At 50.3% G+C, this 19,488-nt stretch overlaps 1 protein-coding gene across 4 annotated transcripts; it reads left to right on the forward strand.

Moving 5' to 3' along the window:
* The first annotated feature begins 12,989 nt into the window (after positions 1–12,989).
* Positions 12,990–18,698, forward strand: RPS14 (ribosomal protein S14). Of its 4 annotated transcripts, none has more exons than XM_055285624.2 (5): positions 12,990–13,245; positions 15,196–15,346; positions 15,967–16,128; positions 17,244–17,320; positions 18,583–18,698. In XM_055285624.2, the coding sequence occupies exons 2-5, from the start codon at positions 15,198–15,200 to the stop codon at positions 18,648–18,650; spliced, it is 456 nt and encodes a 151-aa protein (XP_055141599.1). In that variant the 5' UTR covers positions 12,990–13,245; positions 15,196–15,197; the 3' UTR covers positions 18,651–18,698. The 4 variants fall into 4 exon arrangements, with proteins under 4 accessions (XP_055141599.1, XP_063499274.1, XP_055141600.1 ...); XM_055285625.2 differs by having other exon boundaries at positions 13,196–13,461; XM_063643205.1 differs by having other exon boundaries at positions 13,231–13,455.
* Positions 18,699–19,488: the final 790 nt, after the last annotated feature.

Below are 19,488 nucleotides of genomic sequence, written 5' to 3' on the forward strand. Positions count from 1 at the left end.
GGGCTGTCAGCTGAGACAGTCATGAGGAGGTGCCGGAAAGAGGAACCTCACACCAGGTGGCTGAGACTCAGGAGCCCTGCCCTCAGCTGAAATTACAGCCCCATCCCTGAGGCTGTCCCTCACCCCATCCCAGGGTCTGTGTGTCTCTGGGCCCTGCCAGATGGTAGTGGGGGAAGGGTGCCAAAGGGAGAGGATGCTCCAACCAGACAAAGAGACAGAGCCAGCATGTCCAGCTCCTCCGTGTGGCTCCAGGGGCACCGAGTCCTCATATCTGGCATCCTCAGGGTCTATTTTGTTCCACTTCCCCTCAAAGAGGCCTCCTCTCTCTAGTGGCCATAACTGGCATCAGCTAGCCTGTCCTGCACACCTCCAGTGATGAGGCCTTCACTACCTGCCAGACTGTGGGCTGTGTGAAGGGATCTCATCCAATCCCTTGACATAAAATGCAACCTAGAGGCTCCTGAGGTTACATCAGCAGTCCTAAACTTCCCAATAAGCTCCAACTGCTCGCCCCATCCTTCTACTAGGATATCACACAGAAGGCTCCAAAAATAGCAGGGCCTGAGCCTGATTCCAGCCTCCACCCAAGTTGTGACCTCCCCCTGGCTCTCCCCACCTTGGTTAATAGCCCCATCATCCACCCGTTGCTCAAGCCTAGAACCAACAATCATCCTCACCCCTCCATCCAATTCATCTGAAAATTCTACAGATTCTGCTTCCAAAGTATCTCTCAGATCTGACCATTGTTCTCCATCTTCACAGCTGCCATCGCGGTCTAAGCCCCCATCACCTCTCACCAGCATGACTGTCTCTACCTCCTCCTGCTCCCTCTCTTGCTCACCTTCAGCCAATTCTCCAAAGCCAGAGTAGACTTTCATTTATTTTATTTTTTATTTATTTTTATTTTTTGTAAAGACAAGGTCTTGCTTGCTAAGTTGCCCAGTCTGGACTCAAACTCTTGGGCTCAAGCGAGCCTCCTGCCTTAGCCTCCCAAAGTGCTGGGATTACAGGTGCAAGCCATCACACCTGGCCCAGAGCGGACTTCTAAAGACAAATCAGAATATGTGGCTCCCTGCTTAAAGCTCTTCAGTGCCTTCTCATGCAATCAGAATATAATCTACAGTTGGCCGGGCACAGTGGCTCACGCCTGTAATCCCAAGTTTGGGAGGCCGGGGCGGGTGGATCATTTGAGGTCAGGAGTTTGAGACCAGCCTGGCCAACATGGTGAAACCCTGTCTCTACTAAAAATACAAAAATTAGGCCGGGCGCGGTGGCTCACGCTTGTAATCCCAGCACTTTGGGAGGCCGAGGCGGGCGGATCGCGAGGTCAGGAGATCGAGACCACGGTGAAACCCTGTCTCTACTAAAAATACAAAAAATTAGCCGGGCGTGGTGGCGGGCGCCTGTAGTCCCAGCTACTCGGAGAGGCTGAGGCAGGAGAATGGCGTGAACCCGGGAGGCGGAGCTTGCAGTGAGCCGAGATTGCGCCACTGCACTCCAGCCTGGGTGACAGAGCGAGACTCCGTCTCAAAAAATAAAAAACAAACAAACAAACAAACAAAACAAAAAAAACCCCAAAAATTAGCTGGGCATGGTGGCACGTGCCTGTAATCCAAGCTACCTGGGAGGCAGAGGTTGCAGTGAGCTGAGATTGCGCCACTGCACTCCAGCCTGGGCGACTGAGCAGACCTGTCTCAAAATAATAATAACAACAACAACAACAAAACAACAACAATATTACAACAACAACAACAATAATAATAATAAATCTACACTCCTTGACAAGGCAGAGTCTAGCAGGCCCAGAGGATCTGGCCCCTGCCCTCAGGGACAGCCCTACCACTCTCCTCTCTCCTGGCCCCAGCCCCGCCTCCTTGCAGTTCCTCGGGCTCCTCCCAATCTTGGCAGCCTGTGCACTGCTGTCCTCTGTGCCTGGAAGGCTGCTCCTCCAGCCCTCCTCATGGCTGCACCTCTCACGCTTCAGGTCTCAGCTTCCATATCTCCTCCTGAGCCCTCCCTGCGCCTGAGCCCTGTCCACCTCAAGAGTGAGCCTACCTTGGAACCTTCTCAGGTGTGTGTATTTCCTTCATAGCCCTTACCACAATCTCTAATAATAAAATTGTTGGCGGGCTTATTTGTATAACGCCTGGCTGTCTCCCCATTAGGTTGTCACTTCCGTGGGGAAGGAGACCCATGTCTGTGTTATCCGTTGCTTTATCACTCACCAGTGCCTGGTACACAGTAGGTGCTCAATAAACTCGCTGAATGAATAAATGACTTGGGATCCATGCCCTGGCACTGCCAGCCCATCAGGTCCTGCCCTTCCCTTTGGATGGACTGAGCGCAGGCCCTCTGCGAGCTGGCCTGCGACAGGCAGGGCACACAGAGGCCGGGTGCCATCTTTGTCCACTTCACCACCCTGAACCAGCTGAGTGACCTGGGCGCAGCCCTGACCTCATCCCACTTAAAGCTTCCCGCTGAGTAAAATGAGAATAATAATCTGAGCTCCTGGGGTGTGATGGGACACAAAGGGAGAATGTATATCAAGGCCGTCATCACATCACAACCACATCCTAGGACGTCCCAACCATCTTCTGGGCTTAGAAACCTCACCCTGCGCCCGCCCTCCGCCCTCCGCCCTCCGCCCTCCGCCCTCCGCCCTCCAAGTGTACCTGCCCGGGTCGAGGAGGGTCCTTTCCCTGCAGCACGGAGATCCGGCGCCATCTAGCGGGCACTTCGGGAAGAGCGGGCGTTCTCCGCCCCTGTATTCCACGCACCGTGGGTGGGGCCGCACCCCGGGACCCCGCCCCGACATTCCTCACTGGGCAGAGTTGGGCCCAGGATCAAACCGAGGATCCGCCTCCGTTGGGTCAGAGCGAGGGAGACCTCTCACCCACCGCCCCCAAGGCCCAGGCCCCAACCTTTGATCTTACCTCCCACCCACCCCCTCCCCTCAGCACAGGGACTTCTCCCGAATCCCTGAATGATCCCAGGTCCCCTTTGATTCAAGACCTTTCCACGGGCTGTTTCGTGAGCTGGGAGTTTTTTCTTTTTTTTTTTTTTTTTGAGACGGAGTCTCGCTCTGTCGCCCAGGCTGGAGTGCAGTGGCGCGATCTCGGCTCACTTGCAAGCTCCGCCTCCTGGGTTCACGCCATTCTCCTGCCTCAGCCTCTCCGAGTAGCTGGGACTACAGGCGCCCGCCACCACGCCCGGCTAATTTTTTTGTATTTTTAGTAGAGACGGGGTTTCACCGTGGTCTCGATCTCCTGACCTCCTGATCCGCCTGCCTCGGCCTCCCAAAGTGCTGGGATTACAAGCGTGAGCCACCGCGCCCGGCCAGAGTTTTTTCTTTTTTGAGACAGAGTCTTGCTCTGTCACCCAGGCTGGAGTGCAGTGGCACGATCTCGGCTCACTGCAAGCTCTGCCTCCCGGGTTCACGCCATTCTCCTGCCTCAGCCTCCTGAGTAGCTGGGACTACAGGCGCTCGCCATCACGCCTGGCTAATTTTTTGTATTTTTTTTTAGTAGAGACGGGGTTTCACCATGTTAGCCAGGATGGTCTCGATCTCCTGACCTCGTGATCCACCCGCCTCGGCCTCCCAAAGTGCTGGGATTACAGGCCTGAGCCACTGCGCCCGGCCTGAGCTGGGAGTTTTCTCCCACCCTCTTCTTCCTGTCCTGGCTGTCTCCTACTCCCATTTTGGGCCCTCCAGCAAGGCCCCTGAGCAAGCCAGAGCCTTCTGTATCCCCCGTTCCTTACTTTGTCCTTGTTTCTTGCCCATATTCCCTGCTAGACAAAGCCCCTTGGCAGCAGGCCCTGACACAGTCACTGTATGGCGAGTGCTGAGATGACAGGTCCTGGGGCACATAGGGGCTCCCATTAGTTGCTCGCAGACCGCATGTGAGTCCTGTGAGCATGGGGAGCAGGTGAATTACAGCCCTGGAGGATGAAGCCTGCCGGTCTCTAGAGAGGCATTGCTACAGAGGTAGCCATCTCCAGGCCTTTTGTAGCCCCTCCTCCCCTGGAGGGTGTGCACCTGGCCTAATCCCCAACACACACGCCGCTCTCCCTTGTGTGCCACACTTACACATGCAGACTAGAGCTCATGTGTGTTCTGGGGCTCAGACCAGCAACAGACCCATGACTCCACGACAGCTTCACAGCAGCCAAGACTTTTGAGAAGGTCCTCCCTCCAAGTCCCAGGACCACCTGGGCCACAGTTGGTGTCTGATTCCTGGCTGTGTGTCTTGGTGAGCAAACTCACCCTCTCTGAGCCACAGCTTCTTCCCACCCTTCCTCTGTTGCATTTGCAAACTACCCTTCAAGGGGAGGAGGGGATACAGCTCCTGGACAAATGACAGTATGAGCTGCTGCCAAGAATGGGGAGCATGGGGCCTTCCAGGTTGAGCTTGAGGATCCAGGAAAGGGCTTGGCTTCTGCTTGCTGCAGGCTAATTCCTTGCTCTTGCTTCATCCAATCAACAGATATTTACAAAACACCTGCACCTGAGGTTACAAGAATTGAGCTCTGGAGTCAGACTGCTTGGGCCCAGATCCTGGTGCCCCACTTAGAGCTGTTGACCATTTACTCGTGTCCTCAGTTATAACTGGAGGGATTAAACATTTTTTACCTCCTGTGGTTGTTGAGAGGAAGCTGCTTGCTTTCCACTTCTGGGATGAGAACTTTCTCCAGTTCCTGCTGCCACATTTGCCCCCACCATCTTCCTTCCTCATTAGCACCTGAGGTGAGCTGTCCACATTCCTGCCTAAAGCCGATGCTTCCACATGCGCAGCAGAGGCCTTTACCTATTACCTGCTCAATGTCAGGGCTCCGGCATGTTTTTCCTTCACTTCTAGACTATTCCCAGCAGTGTTTAAATATCTGTTATTGATGCAACCTTAAAAAAGAAAAAAAAGAACCTCTTGATCCCACATTCCCATTCTCCATCTGCCCCCTGGCACACCTCTGCAGAAAAACTCAAGAGCTGTCTATGAAGGAACTGGGCATGGTGGCTCACGCATGTAATCCCAGCATTTTGGGAGGCCGAGGTGGGAGGACCACTTGAGCCCAGGAGTTCAAGACCAACCTGGGCAACTTAGGGAGACTCAGTATTTAAAGAAAAATGAGGGCCAGGCACGGTGGCTCACGCCTGTAATCCTAGCACTTTGGGAGGCCGAGGCGGGAGGACCACTCGAGCCCAGGAGTTCAAGTCCAACCTGGGCAACTTAGGGAGACTCAGTATTTAAAGAAAAATGAGGGCCAGGCACGGTGGCTCACGCCTGTAATCCTAGCACTTTGGGAGGCCGAGGCGGGAGGACTACTCGAGCCCAGGAGTTCAAGACCAACCTGTGCAAGTTAGGGAGACTCAGTATTTAAAGAAAAATGAGGGCCAGGCACGGTGACTCATGCCTGTAATCCTAGCACTTTGGGAGGCCGAGGCGGGTGAATCACTTGAGGTCAGGAATTCGAGACCAGCCTGGCCAACATGGTGAAACCTCATCTCTACCAAAAAATTAGCCAGGTATAGCTGGGTGCGGTGGCTCAAGCCTGTAATCCTAGCACTTTGGGAGGCCGAGGTGGGCGGATCACGAGGTCAGAAGTTCGAGACCATCCTGGCCAACATAGTGAAACCCTGTCTCTACTAAAAAAAAAAAAAAAAAAATACAAAAAAATTAGCAGGGCGTGGTGGTGGGCGTCTGTAGTCCCAGCTACTCAGGAGGCTGAGGCAGGAGAATGGCGTGAACCCGGGAGGCGGAGCTTGCAGTGAGCCGAGATGGTGCCACTGCACTCTAGCCTGGGGGACAGAGCCAGACTCTGTCTCAAAAAAAAAAAAAAAAAAATTGGCCGGGTATGGTGGTACAAACCTCTAATCCCAGCTATACGGAGGCTGAGGCATGAGAATCGCTTGAACCTGGGAGGCAGAGGTTGCAGTAAGCCGAGATTGCACCGCTGCACTCAAGCCTGGGCGACAGAGTGAGATTCTGTCTCAAAAATAACAAAATTTTAAAAATTAAAAAAATAAATAACTGGGCCAGGTGTGGTGGCTCACGCCTGTAATCCCAGCACTTTGGGAGGCTGAGGTGGGCAGATCACGAGGTCAGGAAATTGAGACCATCCTGGCCAACATGGTGAAACCTCTTCTCTACTAAAAATACAAAAATTAGCTGGGTGTGGTGGCGTGTGCCTGTAATCCCAGCTACTCAGGAGGCTGAGGCACGAGAATTGCTTGAACCCAGGAGGCAGAGGTTGCAGTGAGCTGAGATCACACCACTGCACTCCAGCCTGGCGACAGAGAGGAACTCTGTCTTAAAATAAATAAATAAATAAATAAATAAATAAATAAAATAAATATTGGAAAGAGCTGTCCAAGAGGTGTGGACCTCCCTCTCTTACTCCATTCACACTTTTGCACTCCCCCTGCCCAGCCTCCCAATCAAGCTGCTCTTGTCAAAGTCCCCAGTATTTCATGTTGCTACATCCAACGGTCATCCTCAGCCCTTGTTATCCTTGACCTCTAAGCGCGATGGCACAGGTGCACACTCCCTTCTCCTTGACTGCATTTCTCCAGTTGCCTTCTGGATGTGCCCTCTCCTGGTCTCCTCTCATTTCCGTTCATGGCTTATTTTCCTGGCTCTCTCCTTCTCTTATCCCCATGCTCTCAACGCTCAGTCCTTAGCCTCTTCTTTATCTACACGCAGTCCCTTGGCGGGACTCATGACTAAAATCAGTCTCGTGATTTTAAATACCATCTGTATGCTGGAGACTCCCAAATTTACACCTCCAGCCCTGATCCACTTCTCAATTCCAGATTCATCTATCCCAGCTGTCATTCTGACAGCTCCACTTGGATATGTAATAAAAAGCTCAAACTCAGGCCTATGAGTGGGCATCTGATCTTCCCCTAAAAACTTCCTCCACTCTCTGCCTTCCCTACCCCAGCTTAGGGCAACTCCATCCTTCTGGTTTCTCCAGCCATAAATGCTGGAATCATCTTTGACAACACTCTTTTCCCATGCCCCATGTCTAGTCTAATCTATCAGTAAATCCTGTTGGATCCATTTTCTCATTTTCTTTTCTTTTTCTTTTTTTCTTTTGTTTTTTGTGAGACAGAGTCTCACTCTGTCACCCAGGCTGGAGTGCAGTGGTACAATTTCAATCTCTGCCTCCTGGGTTCCAGTGATTCTCATGCCTCAGCCTCCCGAGTAGCTGGGAGTATGGGTGCGTGCTACCATGCCCAGCTAATTTTTGTATTTTTTGTAGAGATGGGGTTTTGCCATGTTAGCTAGGCTGATCTTGAACTCCTGACCTCAATTGATCCACCTACCTTGGCCTCCCAAAGTGCTGGGATTACAGGCGTGAGCCACTGCATTCGGCCACCATTTTCACTTGATCTTAGCCAAAAGGCCGAAAAGCGATCGGCCCCCATTTTCAAAATAAAACCAAATATTAGTGACTTCTTTCTACCTCTACCGATGCCTCCTCCATCTTAGCTACCAATATCTTTCACTTGCTTTATTGCAAAAGCCTCCTAACCATCATCCCTGCTTCTACTATTGCCCCTCACCCCACCCCACAGACCACCCAGAGTGCACCTATTAAAACATAAGTCAGTTCTGTCACCCTCTGCTTAAAACCTTCCAGTGGCGGCCAGGCGCGGTGGCTCACGCCTGTAATCCCAGCACTTTGGGAGGCAGAGGCGGGCGGATCATGAGGTCAGGAGATCGAGACCATCCTGGCTAACCCAGTGAAACCCCATCTCTACTAAAAATACTAAAAATTAGCCAGGCGTGGTGGCGGGCACCTGTAGTCCCAGCTACTCAGGAGGCTGAGGCAGGAGAATGGCGTGAACCCGGGAGGCAGAGCTTGCAGTGAGCCGAGATTGCACCACTGCACTCCAGCCTGGGCGACAGAGCAAGACTCCATCTCAAAAAAAAAATCTTCCAGTGGCTCCACTCGGTAAAAGCCAAAGAACTCTAAGGCCTCCATGGTCTACACAATCTCTCTCCACCGCCAGTGACCTCTCGTCACATCTCCTCACCTGCCTGCCCTGGCTCACCCCATACCAGCCACCCTGGCCTCCTTGCTGTCCCTAGAACATGCCAGTCACACTCCCACCTCCAGGCTTTGCACATGCTGTTCCCTCTGCCCATAACCATCTTCCCTTAGATACCTGCAAGGCTGGCTCCCTCTCCCACCTTGCGGGGAAAGAAAGAGAGATCAGACTGTTACTGTGTCTATGTAGAAAGCATTAGACATAAGAGACTCCACTTTGTTCTGTACTAAGAAAAATTTTTCTGCCTTGAGATGCTGTTAATCTGTAACCCTACCCCCAACCCTGTGCTCGCAGAAACATGTGCTGTGTCGGTTCAAGGTTTAATGGATTTAGAGCTATGCAGGATGTGCTTTGTTAAGCAAATGCTTGAAGGCAGCATGCTTCTTAAAAGTCATCACCAATACCTAATCTCAAGTACCCAGGGACACAAAACACTGCGGAAGGCGGCAGGGACCTCTGCCTAGGAAAGCCAGATATTGTCCAAGGTTTCTCCCCATGTGATAGTCTGAAATATGGCCTTGTGGGAAGGGAAAGACCTGACCGTCCCCCAGCCTGACACCCGTAAAGGGTCTGTGCTGAGGAGGATTAGTAAAAGAGGAAGGAACGCCTCTTTGCAGTTGAGGTAAGAGGAAGGCATCTGTCTCCAGCTCATCTCTGGGCAATGGAATGTCTTGTTGTAAAACCCGATTGTATATTCCATATATACATATATCTCCTACTGAGACAGGAGAAAACTGCCTTAAGGCTGGAGGTGAGACATGCTGGCGGCAATACTGCTCTTTAATGCACCGAGATGTTTTTGTATGTGTACATCAAAGCACAGCACCTTTTTCTTAACCTTGTTTATGATACAGAGACATTTGTTCACATGTTTCCCTGCTGACCCTCTCCCCACTATTACCCTATTGTCCTGCCACATCCCCCTCTCCGAGATGGTAGAGATAATGCTCAATAAATACTGAGGGAACTCAGAGACCGGTGCCATCGAGGGTCCTCAGTATGCTGAGCGCTGGTCCCCTGGCACTCTTTGTCTATACTTTGTCTCTATGTCTCTTTCTTTTCTCAGTCTCTCGTCCCACCCTACGAGAAACACCCAAAGGTGTGGAGGGGCAAGCCACCCCTTCACCACCTCACAGCTCTGCTCAAATCTCTTCTCAGCAAGGCTGCCTGGCCCTCTCTCTTTAATTGAGCCACCCACCCCACCCGTTTCCTCAGACCCTCAGTATCCTTCGCCCTGCCTGACTTTTTCTTTCTTCTTCTTCTTTTTTTTTCTTTGAGTTGGAGTTTCACTCTTGTCGCCCAGGCTGGAGTGCAACAGCGCGATCTCAGCTCACTGCAACCTCTGCCTCCCAGGTTCAAGCTATTCTCGTGCTTCATCCTCCCAAGTAGCTGGGATTATAGGCACCTGCCACCACTCCCAGCTAATTTTTGTATGTTTAGTAGCGACGGGGTTTCACCATGTTGGCCAGGTTGGTCTCAAACTCCTGATCTCAGGTGATCTGCCCACCTCAGCCTCGCAAAGTGCTGGGATTACAGGCGTGAGCCACCACATCTGGCCAACTTTTTCTTCTTTCCACGGGACTGACCCCCTTCTAATATAATAGAAAGCTTACACAGACATTATGTCTGCCCTTCCTTCCAGAATGTAGACTCTGAGAGGGTAGGGACCATTGTTTTTGTCACTGATGTATCCCAAGTATTTACAACGTCAGACACATCCTAGGTGCTCAGTGAGTGCTCCCTGAGTGTGTGAGCACTGAGAGGGGAGAGTAAGCACACCCCTGTGCTGGCAGTGTTGACAGTGCAGGGGTGCGGTGGGGTGGGGAACGCAGACATGGCAACAGGGAGGTGAGGCCCCACGGAAAGTGGCTGTGCCGCCCCTCCAGCCTCAGCCCCCATTCCTTTTCCCTTATTCACGACACCCCAGTACTACTGGCCATTTTTTAATTCCTTGAGTTCTCCAAACACCTACCCACCTCAGGGCCTTTGCATATTCTATTCTCCCTGCCCAGACCATTCTTCACACCTTCACGTAGCTAATTCCTACTCTACTTTCAAGTCTCAGTTCAAATGCCATGATTGTATCTCAGTGCCTGACAAAGAGTAAGCGCCCACTAAAGGTACAAGTTTTTGGCTGGATGCAGTGGCTCATGCCTGTAATCCTAGCACTTTGGGAGGCCGAGGCGGGTGGCTCACCTGAGGTCAGGAGTTCAAGACCAGCCGGGACAACATGGTGAAACCCCGTCTCTACTAAAAATACAAAAAATCAGCCAGGTGTGGTGGAGGGCACCTGTAATCCCAGCTACTTGGGAAGCTGAGGCAGGAGAATTGCTTGAACCCGGGAGGTAGAGGTTGTGGTGAGCTGAGATCGTGCCACTGCACTCCAGCCTGGGCGACAGAGTGAGACTCGGTCTCAACAAAACAAAAGATACAGGTTTTCAGTATACATTTTAAATATATATATATTGGGTCTCACTATCGCCCAGGCTGGAGTGCAGTGGTGTGATCACAGCTCACTGCAGCCTTGACCTCCCAGGATCAGGTGATCCTCCCAAGTAGCTGGGATTATAGGTGCAGGTCACCATACCTGGTTAATTTTTCTATTTTTTGTAGAGAAGGTGATTCACCATGTTGCCCAGACTGGTCTCCAACTCCTGAGCTCAAGTGATCCTCCTGCCTCAGTCTCCCACAGTGTTGGAATTATAGGCGTTAGCCACTGAGCCCTGCAGTTTTCAATATACATTTTAAAATGCACTATTATCGGCCAGGCGTGGTGGCTCATGTCTGTAATCTCAGCACTTTGGAAGACCACGGGGGGGGGGGGTGGATCACCTGAGGTCAGGAGTTCGAAATCAGCCTGGCCAACATGGTGAAACCCGTCTCTACTAAAAATACAAAAAAAAAAAAAAAAAACTACCTGAGCGTAGTGGTGTGTGCCCGTAGTCCCAGCTACTAGGGAGGCTGAGGCAGGTGAAGGCAACAGGGTGAGACTCTGTCTCAAAAAAAAAAAAAAAGAATAAATAAAAATAAAAATATAGTATTATCATCCCATTTCACAGATGAGAAAACTGAAGCCCAGAAAGGTTACAATTTTTGCCCGAAGACCCATAGCTAATAACTGCAGAAACAATAAATATGTTGATTAAATAAAGTGGAGTTTGAAAGCAGTGACTTTGATGGTTTCTGGGATAAAGATAAGGCTTCCCTATGGAAAAATTTGTCCTGAGGTGATTGTGTGGGCTGCCTTCAGCCATAAGATCAAGGCTTGCTCCCTCCATGAAGCCATGTGAGGTTTGGAGGTCTGTTTAATACAACTCTTAAAGCAGAACTCACTCCACAATACTCCAGTCTCTGCTAATATACTGGGAAGCTCATTACTTAAAACAAAAATGCCCTCTCCTTCAAAAACTACAGACATTTCACAGAAGAGATGCAAATGGTTAAAACAATCCGTAAAGAGATGTCTGACGTCACTCATCGTGGAAGAAATGCAATGCAACAAGAAGGTATGTTGAGGCTGGGCGTATTGGCTCACGCCTATAATCCCGGCCCTTTGGGAGACCGAGGCGGGTGGATCACCTGAGGTCAGGAGTTCGAGACCAGCCTGGACAACATGGTGAAACCCCGTCTCCACTAAAAATACAAAAATTAGCCGGGTGTGTTGGCGCACACCTGTAATCCCAGCTACTCGGGAGACTGAGGCAGGAGAATCACTTGAACCCAGGAGGCGGAGCTTGCAGTGAGCCAAGATGGCGTCACTGCACTCCAGCCTGGGCAACAACAGCCAGACTCCGTTTCGAAAAAAAAAAAGAAGGTATGTTGAGTTTTTCAGTTTAGCAGAGTGAATTTTTTTTTTTTTTTTTTTTTGAGACAGGGTCTCGCTGTGTCACCCAGGCTGGAGCCACAGGATATATTAATATATAAAAAATATATTTATAATATTTATATAGTATGTAATACAAAAATACTATATTCCATATAAATATTACATATAGTATATAGATAAAATGTATCTACTGCTTACCTAGCTCTGTGAGGTACACTTCTTGGCCTTTCCCCACAGCTCGGACACATTCTCCCAAACCTTCAAGGTCCTTCAATATTGTTATTAGAGGCTAGGCATGGTGGCTCATGCCTGTAATCCTAGCACTTTGGGAGGCCGAGGCAGGTGGGTCACGAGGTCAGAAAATCGAGACCACCCTAGTCAACATGGTAAAACCCCGTCTCTACTAAAAATACAAAAAAAAAAATTTCCCGGGCGTGCTCGCGCACGCCTGTAGTCCCAGCCACTCGGGAGGCTGAGGCAGGAGAATCGCTTGAACCTGGGAGGCAGAGGTTGCGGTCAGCCGAGATTGCGCCACTGCACTCCAGTCTTGGCTACAGAACAAGATTCAGTCCAAATATATACATGTATATTGTTATTAGAGGGCTATGTGGAAGTAGCTATTAAACACATGGGCTTTGAAGCTAGAATTCCAAACCCGTCTGCAAAGGTGTGCTCTCAGTTAACATCCTTTATCTGTAAGAGGGAAATCAAAACTATTTGATAAGTTCTTGAGGAGTAAATGAAGCAATGCATATAAACTGTTTAGCCCAGACCGGTCTGAAAATACATATTGAATAATTTATTCTTATTTTGCCCATTATGTAATATGTCAAAGTAAGTGATTACGGTGGGTTTTCCCCGACTATGTTGCCTAGGCTGGCCTCGAACTACTCGGCTGAAGCGATCCTTAGCCACCTGAGCAACTGGGACCACAGCCTGGCACCACCCTAGCTTTAATTAAGGCCGTTTTGTTGTTGTTATTCCCCTGCTCCACACAAGGGGCGCTGCCGCTCCGAGGCTGCCAGGGCGGGAGTCAGGATGGCGGAAGTCTGTCTAGCCACGGCCACCGCCATCATGGAATACAGGCCCACCTCACCCCGCGGGTGTAGCCGCTTCGTACTGTCGCTTAGGCAGACCCGCTCGCAGCGACAACCAGCCCTCTGCCTCTTTTCGCTCTCCCTTGAGTAATAAACCGTCTTTCCCTTTGACTAGTCTTAAACTCTTTGGAAGCAATAATGCCGGCGTCTTCCGGGAGCCGACCTCGCCCCATGAGCTCAGAGGTATACTTCCGGGACACGGAAGTGACCCGTCGCTCCGCCCTCTCCCACTCTCTCTTTCCGGTGTGGAGTCTGGAGACGACGTGCAGGTAGGAGGCCCGGGCGCGACAATCGGGGGCCATCCTGCGGCAGGGGGACCCTGTGGGGCTTGGGACGAGAGACGGGCGTCTTTCCGTGGGAACCGAGCTAGGTGCCGGGCAAGAGACGCGCGGCTGGCCCACCTGGATCCTGGCCAGCTCGGGATTGAGTTCGCGCCTGGTCTCAGAAGGCCCGTTTTGCTTCAGGGAGGAGCTTGTGAAGTAAGGGTGAGTGCGGGTCCAGCCTTTTAAGGCCTCGTTCCCGCAATACGGCCACGGCAGCGTTTGAGCTGCACAGCGTGGTTGAGGGAACCCGGGACAGACGTGGGCTCCCGCCTCTACCTCGCCAAACTTTTCTTGGTGATCGCAGGCGCGCTCCTACTCTTCGTTTGTTTCCTCGTCTGCAAAATAGGAATAACAATAGCACCGATCCCATAGGTTTGTAGTGATCATTCAAAGAAGGAAAGCAGGGATCGCACTATGTTGGATGCTTCTAAATCTGGGCAATTCTTTCCGTTGCTGAGTCGGGCACGTTGCAAGTTCTGGGCTCTCAGGGCCCAGCACCAATGTTTGCTGTGCGCTTGCCCTGCGTTTATATACCCCTGATGACCACTGTGCTCGTTACTTTAGGGGATGTTAGGAACGGAGAAACTGCAAATTGGCATTTACTAAATGGCCATCATGCCGAAACATACTCATGCTTACATAGTTGAGATATGCTGGATCCTTTCTATGCTTCTCGAGGCAGAACTATGGGCTTCTCTCCTGTGGCGCGTTCCTTACAGTAGTTAACGCACTGGGTCGTGCTCATTGGTCTGATTTGAAGATAGGAACAGTTAACTTCGTACACCCAAGACTTACACTTGAAGTACTTAGTGTGTGACTTAGTGGTCACACACTAACTAAAGTTTGTATAGGGAAGGCACAGGAGAGATCTAGGAACACCTGAGACAGACTAGGGTAGTTATTTGTGGTGTGGAGGCATCTTGGCAGGAGGCAGAGAGTGCTGGGCTGGGAGTCAGGACACGTTTCTAGGTTTGGTTTTGCCACTGTTTTTACTGTGACCATAGGCTGAGACACTCTCTATCTTCACCATCTGCAGGATACCGATTAGTGTTAGTGTCTTCTGAAAATGTTAAATTGTTCTGAACACCAGGAGGTTCAGAAGGCTTGGGGCTTTTTAGGCAGGAAGCAGTCTTACCCTAGCCTTCCACTTTCTCATTCATTCTCACCCGCCTTCCTCCTGTCAGTTTCTCCCTCCCTTAGATCCTGTGACAGTATGATTGCACTTATAAGGCCATAATAGGTTGAGTTATTTGGTCTCAGGACCCATCAGATTTCTGGGATGGGTCTTTTCCATTAGCCTGCCTTTTGGATGTATTTTAGTGCCTTTGATATTTGAGGTTGGTGACAAAGATTTAGTTCTAAATAGTTGTAGGTGTCAAATCAATTGCATTTTTGGCTTTTGAAGGGATCAGGTGGAACACAGGAAAACAGGAGATGAGAGGCTTGAGGGCTCTGTTGGTAAGGGACCCTTGAATTGTAAGCTGAGGAGTTCATGCAGGAATCAGACAGCTCCGTCACCCCATGAAGGGTGTTAGGAATGGTGTTACCAGTACATGGATAGCTGTTGGTCTTGGGTTTCTTCTTGCCTTTGGGGATGCAGCCTTCAGGCATCTGCTGGTAGGCTTCTATCCTGTAGGTGCTGTGAGCTGCGCTGTTGGTAGTTTCTGGGGAAAGGTTACTTCTCATGGTACTTTGCTATATGGCCACAGTTGACAACCCCCCAAGTGCAAGGAGAAAGAAGTTTTAGTGAGGCATAGATGAGAGAATACAGTAGAGTATTGGATGGAAGAAGACAGGGACATGAAGCAAGACTTAGGGTTTCCTTTAATAGCCAGGGGAAAGGGATTCTGGAAATGTTTTGTCTGTTAACCTTGAGTTTCTTTTCTTTCCACTCAGAAATGGCACCTCGAAAGGGGAAGGAAAAGAAGGAAGAACAGGTCATCAGCCTCGGACCTCAGGTGGCTGAAGGAGAGAATGTATTTGGTGTCTGCCATATCTTTGCATCCTTCAATGACACTTTTGTCCATGTCACTGATCTTTCTGGCAAGTGAGTACCTGGGTGGAGAGGCACGCAGCTGGCAAAAGGCTAAGGAAAGCAATGGCTGGGACGGGCTAGCAGTCAGGGGATTCTCTCTAAAGAAATGCTGTTTTGTCCAGGTAAGAAAATGTGCTTGTCCGTTTAGCCCACAAATATTGTGATTTCCCAGGGGTTACAAGAGAGGAGACACATTCTTTGTCCTTACAGCGTGATGGTCATTGAATCCTTGGTTTCTTGGGAATTCTCCTCTTTCCTTAGTTCCCTTTGTAGGAGCAGCAATGGACTGCAAGTGAGCTCTGGGTGTGGGTTTGACTGCCATTTAGCAAGTTGTGACTTCTGTGAAATCACTCAAATTCTGAGTTTTGGTTTCCTCATATGTAAAATGAGGACAGTAGTGTCTACCTTGTGGAGTAATGGTAAGGATTAAATGCAAAAGTAGATATATAAAATGTTAATACTGAGTTTAGCTATATTGGGCCATTCAACCCCACTGGACTGAACTCCATGAGGGCAGAGCCCATGACCATCGTCCTCCACCATGACTGAGCTGTGTTGCTCTTCACTCATTAGGATATCGTAAGCACTCCTTGTTGGACGAGGAAGAAATGACCCTGTGCTTTTGTCCCCAGAGAAACCATCTGCCGTGTGACTGGTGGGATGAAGGTGAAGGCAGACCGAGATGAATCCTCGCCATATGCTGCTATGTTGGCTGCCCAGGATGTGGCCCAGAGGTGCAAGGAGCTGGGTATCACGGCCCTACACATCAAACTCAGGGCCACGGGAGGAAATAGGTACGAGTCGCAGAGGGGATGGCTGGGTGGTAGAAAACCTGCTGGGCTTGGGTGCTGGAGCACCTGGATTTGAGGTTTGGGTTTTTTGTTGTGACCTTGAACAAGATATTTTAGGCATATACATATTTAATAATTGGCTCCTGTATACACCCCCCAGCAGCTCAGTGTTGAGCACCCACTGTATACCAGGAGCTGTGTTTCAGGTACTAGAAGAGAGTGATGGGGAAACATAGACATGGTCTCTACCCTCCTTGTGTGGGACCGAGGCTGGTGGGAGAGTCAGACTTTAAACAACAGAGCGGCAGGGAGTATGTGGTTTTCATTTGTGACAAATGCCGGGAAGCACAAGTAAGGAGTTGGTGATAAAGTGTAATTTAAGGTCTAAACGATAAGTCCGGAGTCCTTCCAGTGAAATAAGGACAAGAGGGGAGGGTATTCCAGCTAGGGACAACTGCAAGTAAAGGTCTTCAGGTGGGGGTGAACCTGGGCACCTGTGAAGGAAAGAGTGGCATGAGGTGCAGTCAGAGGGAAAGAGGTGGAGTCCTGTAGGAGAGGGGAAGGACCTGGATTTGAGTGATGGGGGCATGAAAGCTGAAATAGATGACTGTTGCGTGAACAAGCCAGACAGTGGTCAGAACATAACAACAAACCATAGTGGCCGCCTCAGCCTAAAATATTTACTGTCTGGCTTTTTTTTTTTCTTTCTTTCTTGAGACAGGGTCTCACTCTCACCCAGGCTGGAGTGCAGCGGCGCTATCTCAGCTTATTGCAGTCTCTGGCTTTCAGGCTCAAGCAGTCCTCCCACCTCAGCCTCCTGAGTAGCTGGGACTGCTAGTAGTAGTGCTACCACGCCTGGCTAAATTGTGTATTTTTGTAGAGATGGGGTTTCACCATGTTGCTCAGGCTGGTCTTGAACTCCTGAGCTGAAGCAGTCCGCCCTGCCTTAGCCTCCCAAGGTGCTGGGATTATGGGTGTGAACCACTGTGTACAGCCCTGTCTGGCTTTTTACAGAAAGTTTGCAGACCTCTGAACCAGCGGGGTGTTGGGATCTTAGAAGGGAGATCGTCCATTGACTTGGCCAAAGGCTTTTCTTAACTTAAACCTTCATTTTCTAGGACCAAGACCCCTGGACCTGGGGCCCAGTCGGCCCTGAGAGCCCTTGCCCGCTCGGGTATGAAGATCGGGCGGATTGGTAAGTGCCCCCCTCTAGCTCATGCTTGGGTTTATTTTGAAGCAGTGGCCCCAAAAAGCACGTGCTGTGCCCAGTGGATACGCAGTGGCTGGTCTGGTTGCTTTTGGCAGTTAAGTTTGTTAAGGGAGGCTGCAAGAGGCACCTTGTGACTTAAAAATCTCTCCCTGAATATCTCTGTCACCTTGATGTGAATGTCCTGTTTTCACTTGTGAATCTCTGTCCTACACTGCCTGGTGCAGGTAAAACTGACAAGAGATGAATTGTCCTTTCCTCCATTCTTGAGGTCATTGCTATTAGCATTTTGTGTGTACCATCTCCTGCATTGTAGGATGTTCAGCATTTTTGGTTTCTGCCTACTAAATATCATAGGGCATGCCAGTCGTGTGACAACCAAAAATGAAGTGGGGGGTACCAGCTTCTGTTATTAATACCCTCAGGCCTGTGATCTCCTGGCTACTTACAGCTCTTAGGAAGGGGACACTAGTCTTTCCCTGCACATTGTTCCTGTGCAGTTAGTAGCCACATACACTGACGCCCCAGGCCAAAGTTCCTACTGTGTCCTACTTGAAGGATGATTTTGTTTTCTTGAGACAGGGTCTGGCTCTGTTGCGTGGGCTGGAATTCAGTGGCACAATCTCAGCTCACTGTAAATTTTGACTCGTGGGCGAGTCAAGGGATCCTCCCACCTGCATCTACCGAGTAGCTGGGACTACAGTGTGTGCCACCACACCGGGCTTTTTTTTTTTTTTTTTTGTAGAGTGGGGGGTTTCACCATGTTGCCCAGGTTGGTCCCAAACTCCTGGCCTCAGGCGTTCCACCGGCTTCAGTCTCCCAAAGCCCAAAGTGCTAGGATTATAGGCATGAGCCACCATGCCCAGCCTTAAAAGATCTTTTTCAGACTTTTTTCAGTGTCTTTTTACTTAATGAAAAGGAGACAGTTGCAGTTACCCTGTCTAGAAGGGTTTTTCCTCTAGAGAAGACGGTGGGCTAGATGTCAGAACCTGGATTTGTCCTGTGCCTCTGACATCTTGCGCACCGCTCAGCCTGTTTCCCTTTCTGGAAACTGAGTTGAGACCACGTCAGGAAATTCGAGGAACTGGCAGATGGGGCTGCTTCATGTTCACATCCATCTGTTATGTACTGGGGAGTCGTTTGGGGAGCAGCAGGATCTGTTGCTGATTGGTTAGGCCATTGGTCTAGGGAGTCCTGGGGGCCCTTCCCATCCAGTTCCAGGCAATGATGCTTTCTCTTCCTCCCCACAGAGGATGTCACCCCCATCCCCTCTGACAGCACTCGCAGGAAAGGGGGTCGCCGTGGTCGCCGTCTGTGAACAAGATTCCTCAAAATACTTTCTGTTAATAAATTGCCTTCATGTAAACTGTTTCAACTCCAGTCTTCTCTCCATCAGGGGCTACTCAGGCGTTTGATTTTTTCCTCCTATTTGGCTTCTTGGGAGAAGGAGCCTGAGGAGAGCTGAGATCCTGGTGCTGCATTTGGGGTCTTTTCCACGCCACTTGCGGCATTAAGGTGCCTTGGTCATCTAAAGCAGACCAAGGCGTTGGAGACCTGGTTTTGAGTGGAGATGCTGGTTCTAAAAATGGACCAATTCTTAAAGAGCCAGAGTGGGAACTGTTGATCCAAGTGTAGCCTGAAGCGAAGAGGAGCCTTCCAGACCCATGCCATATATAAACACACGTGGGTGTGCATTCTCCCTCCACACTTTCTGTGCAAAGCTGGGAGCTCACTCTACTGTGTCTTGCTTTTTTTCACTTGGCAGATCTTGCAGATTGTTCCACATCAGTACATAAAGTACATAAAGATTGTCACCCCGCAAATACACACCAAGTCCTATTTTCATCAGCGATAAAAAAGAAAAGTTCTTGCTTTCCGGAAGCTTGCATGCGGCTCTGAGTACCCAGTGACACCAGATGGTACTCAGTGTTTTGCAAGGGATTACCAAAAGGCCCTGTGATGGTGCCTGCCATGGTTAGGACAGGCTGGTGGCTGGGTAGGGTTAGTGAGGCCTGGTGGAGAGGATGCTGTGTGTCACAGGCTGGAGAGGTGAGACCATTGATGGTAGTCAGTTGTAGAGGAAAGAAACCAACAAGGGGAAAATGTTGGGATGCTGCTTTTAGCCTTTGATGGCGTGTTCCAGGTAGAGGGAATAA

The sequence above is a fragment of the Symphalangus syndactylus genome, chromosome 7 (assembly GCF_028878055.3).
Source record: "Symphalangus syndactylus isolate Jambi chromosome 7, NHGRI_mSymSyn1-v2.1_pri, whole genome shotgun sequence".
Lineage (NCBI taxonomy): Eukaryota > Metazoa > Chordata > Mammalia > Primates > Hylobatidae > Symphalangus > Symphalangus syndactylus.

Coding starts and splice junctions, on each gene's coding strand:
- RPS14 (XM_063643204.1), top strand. CDS start 15,198: ATGGCACCTCGAAAGGGGAAGGAAAAGAAGGAAGAACAGGTCATCAGC. Junction 15,347..15,966: donor GTCACTGATCTTTCTGGCAA/GTGAGTACCTGG, acceptor TTTTGTCCCCAG/AGAAACCATCTGCCGTGTGA. Junction 16,129..17,243: donor AGGGCCACGGGAGGAAATAG/GTACGAGTCGCA, acceptor TTCATTTTCTAG/GACCAAGACCCCTGGACCTG.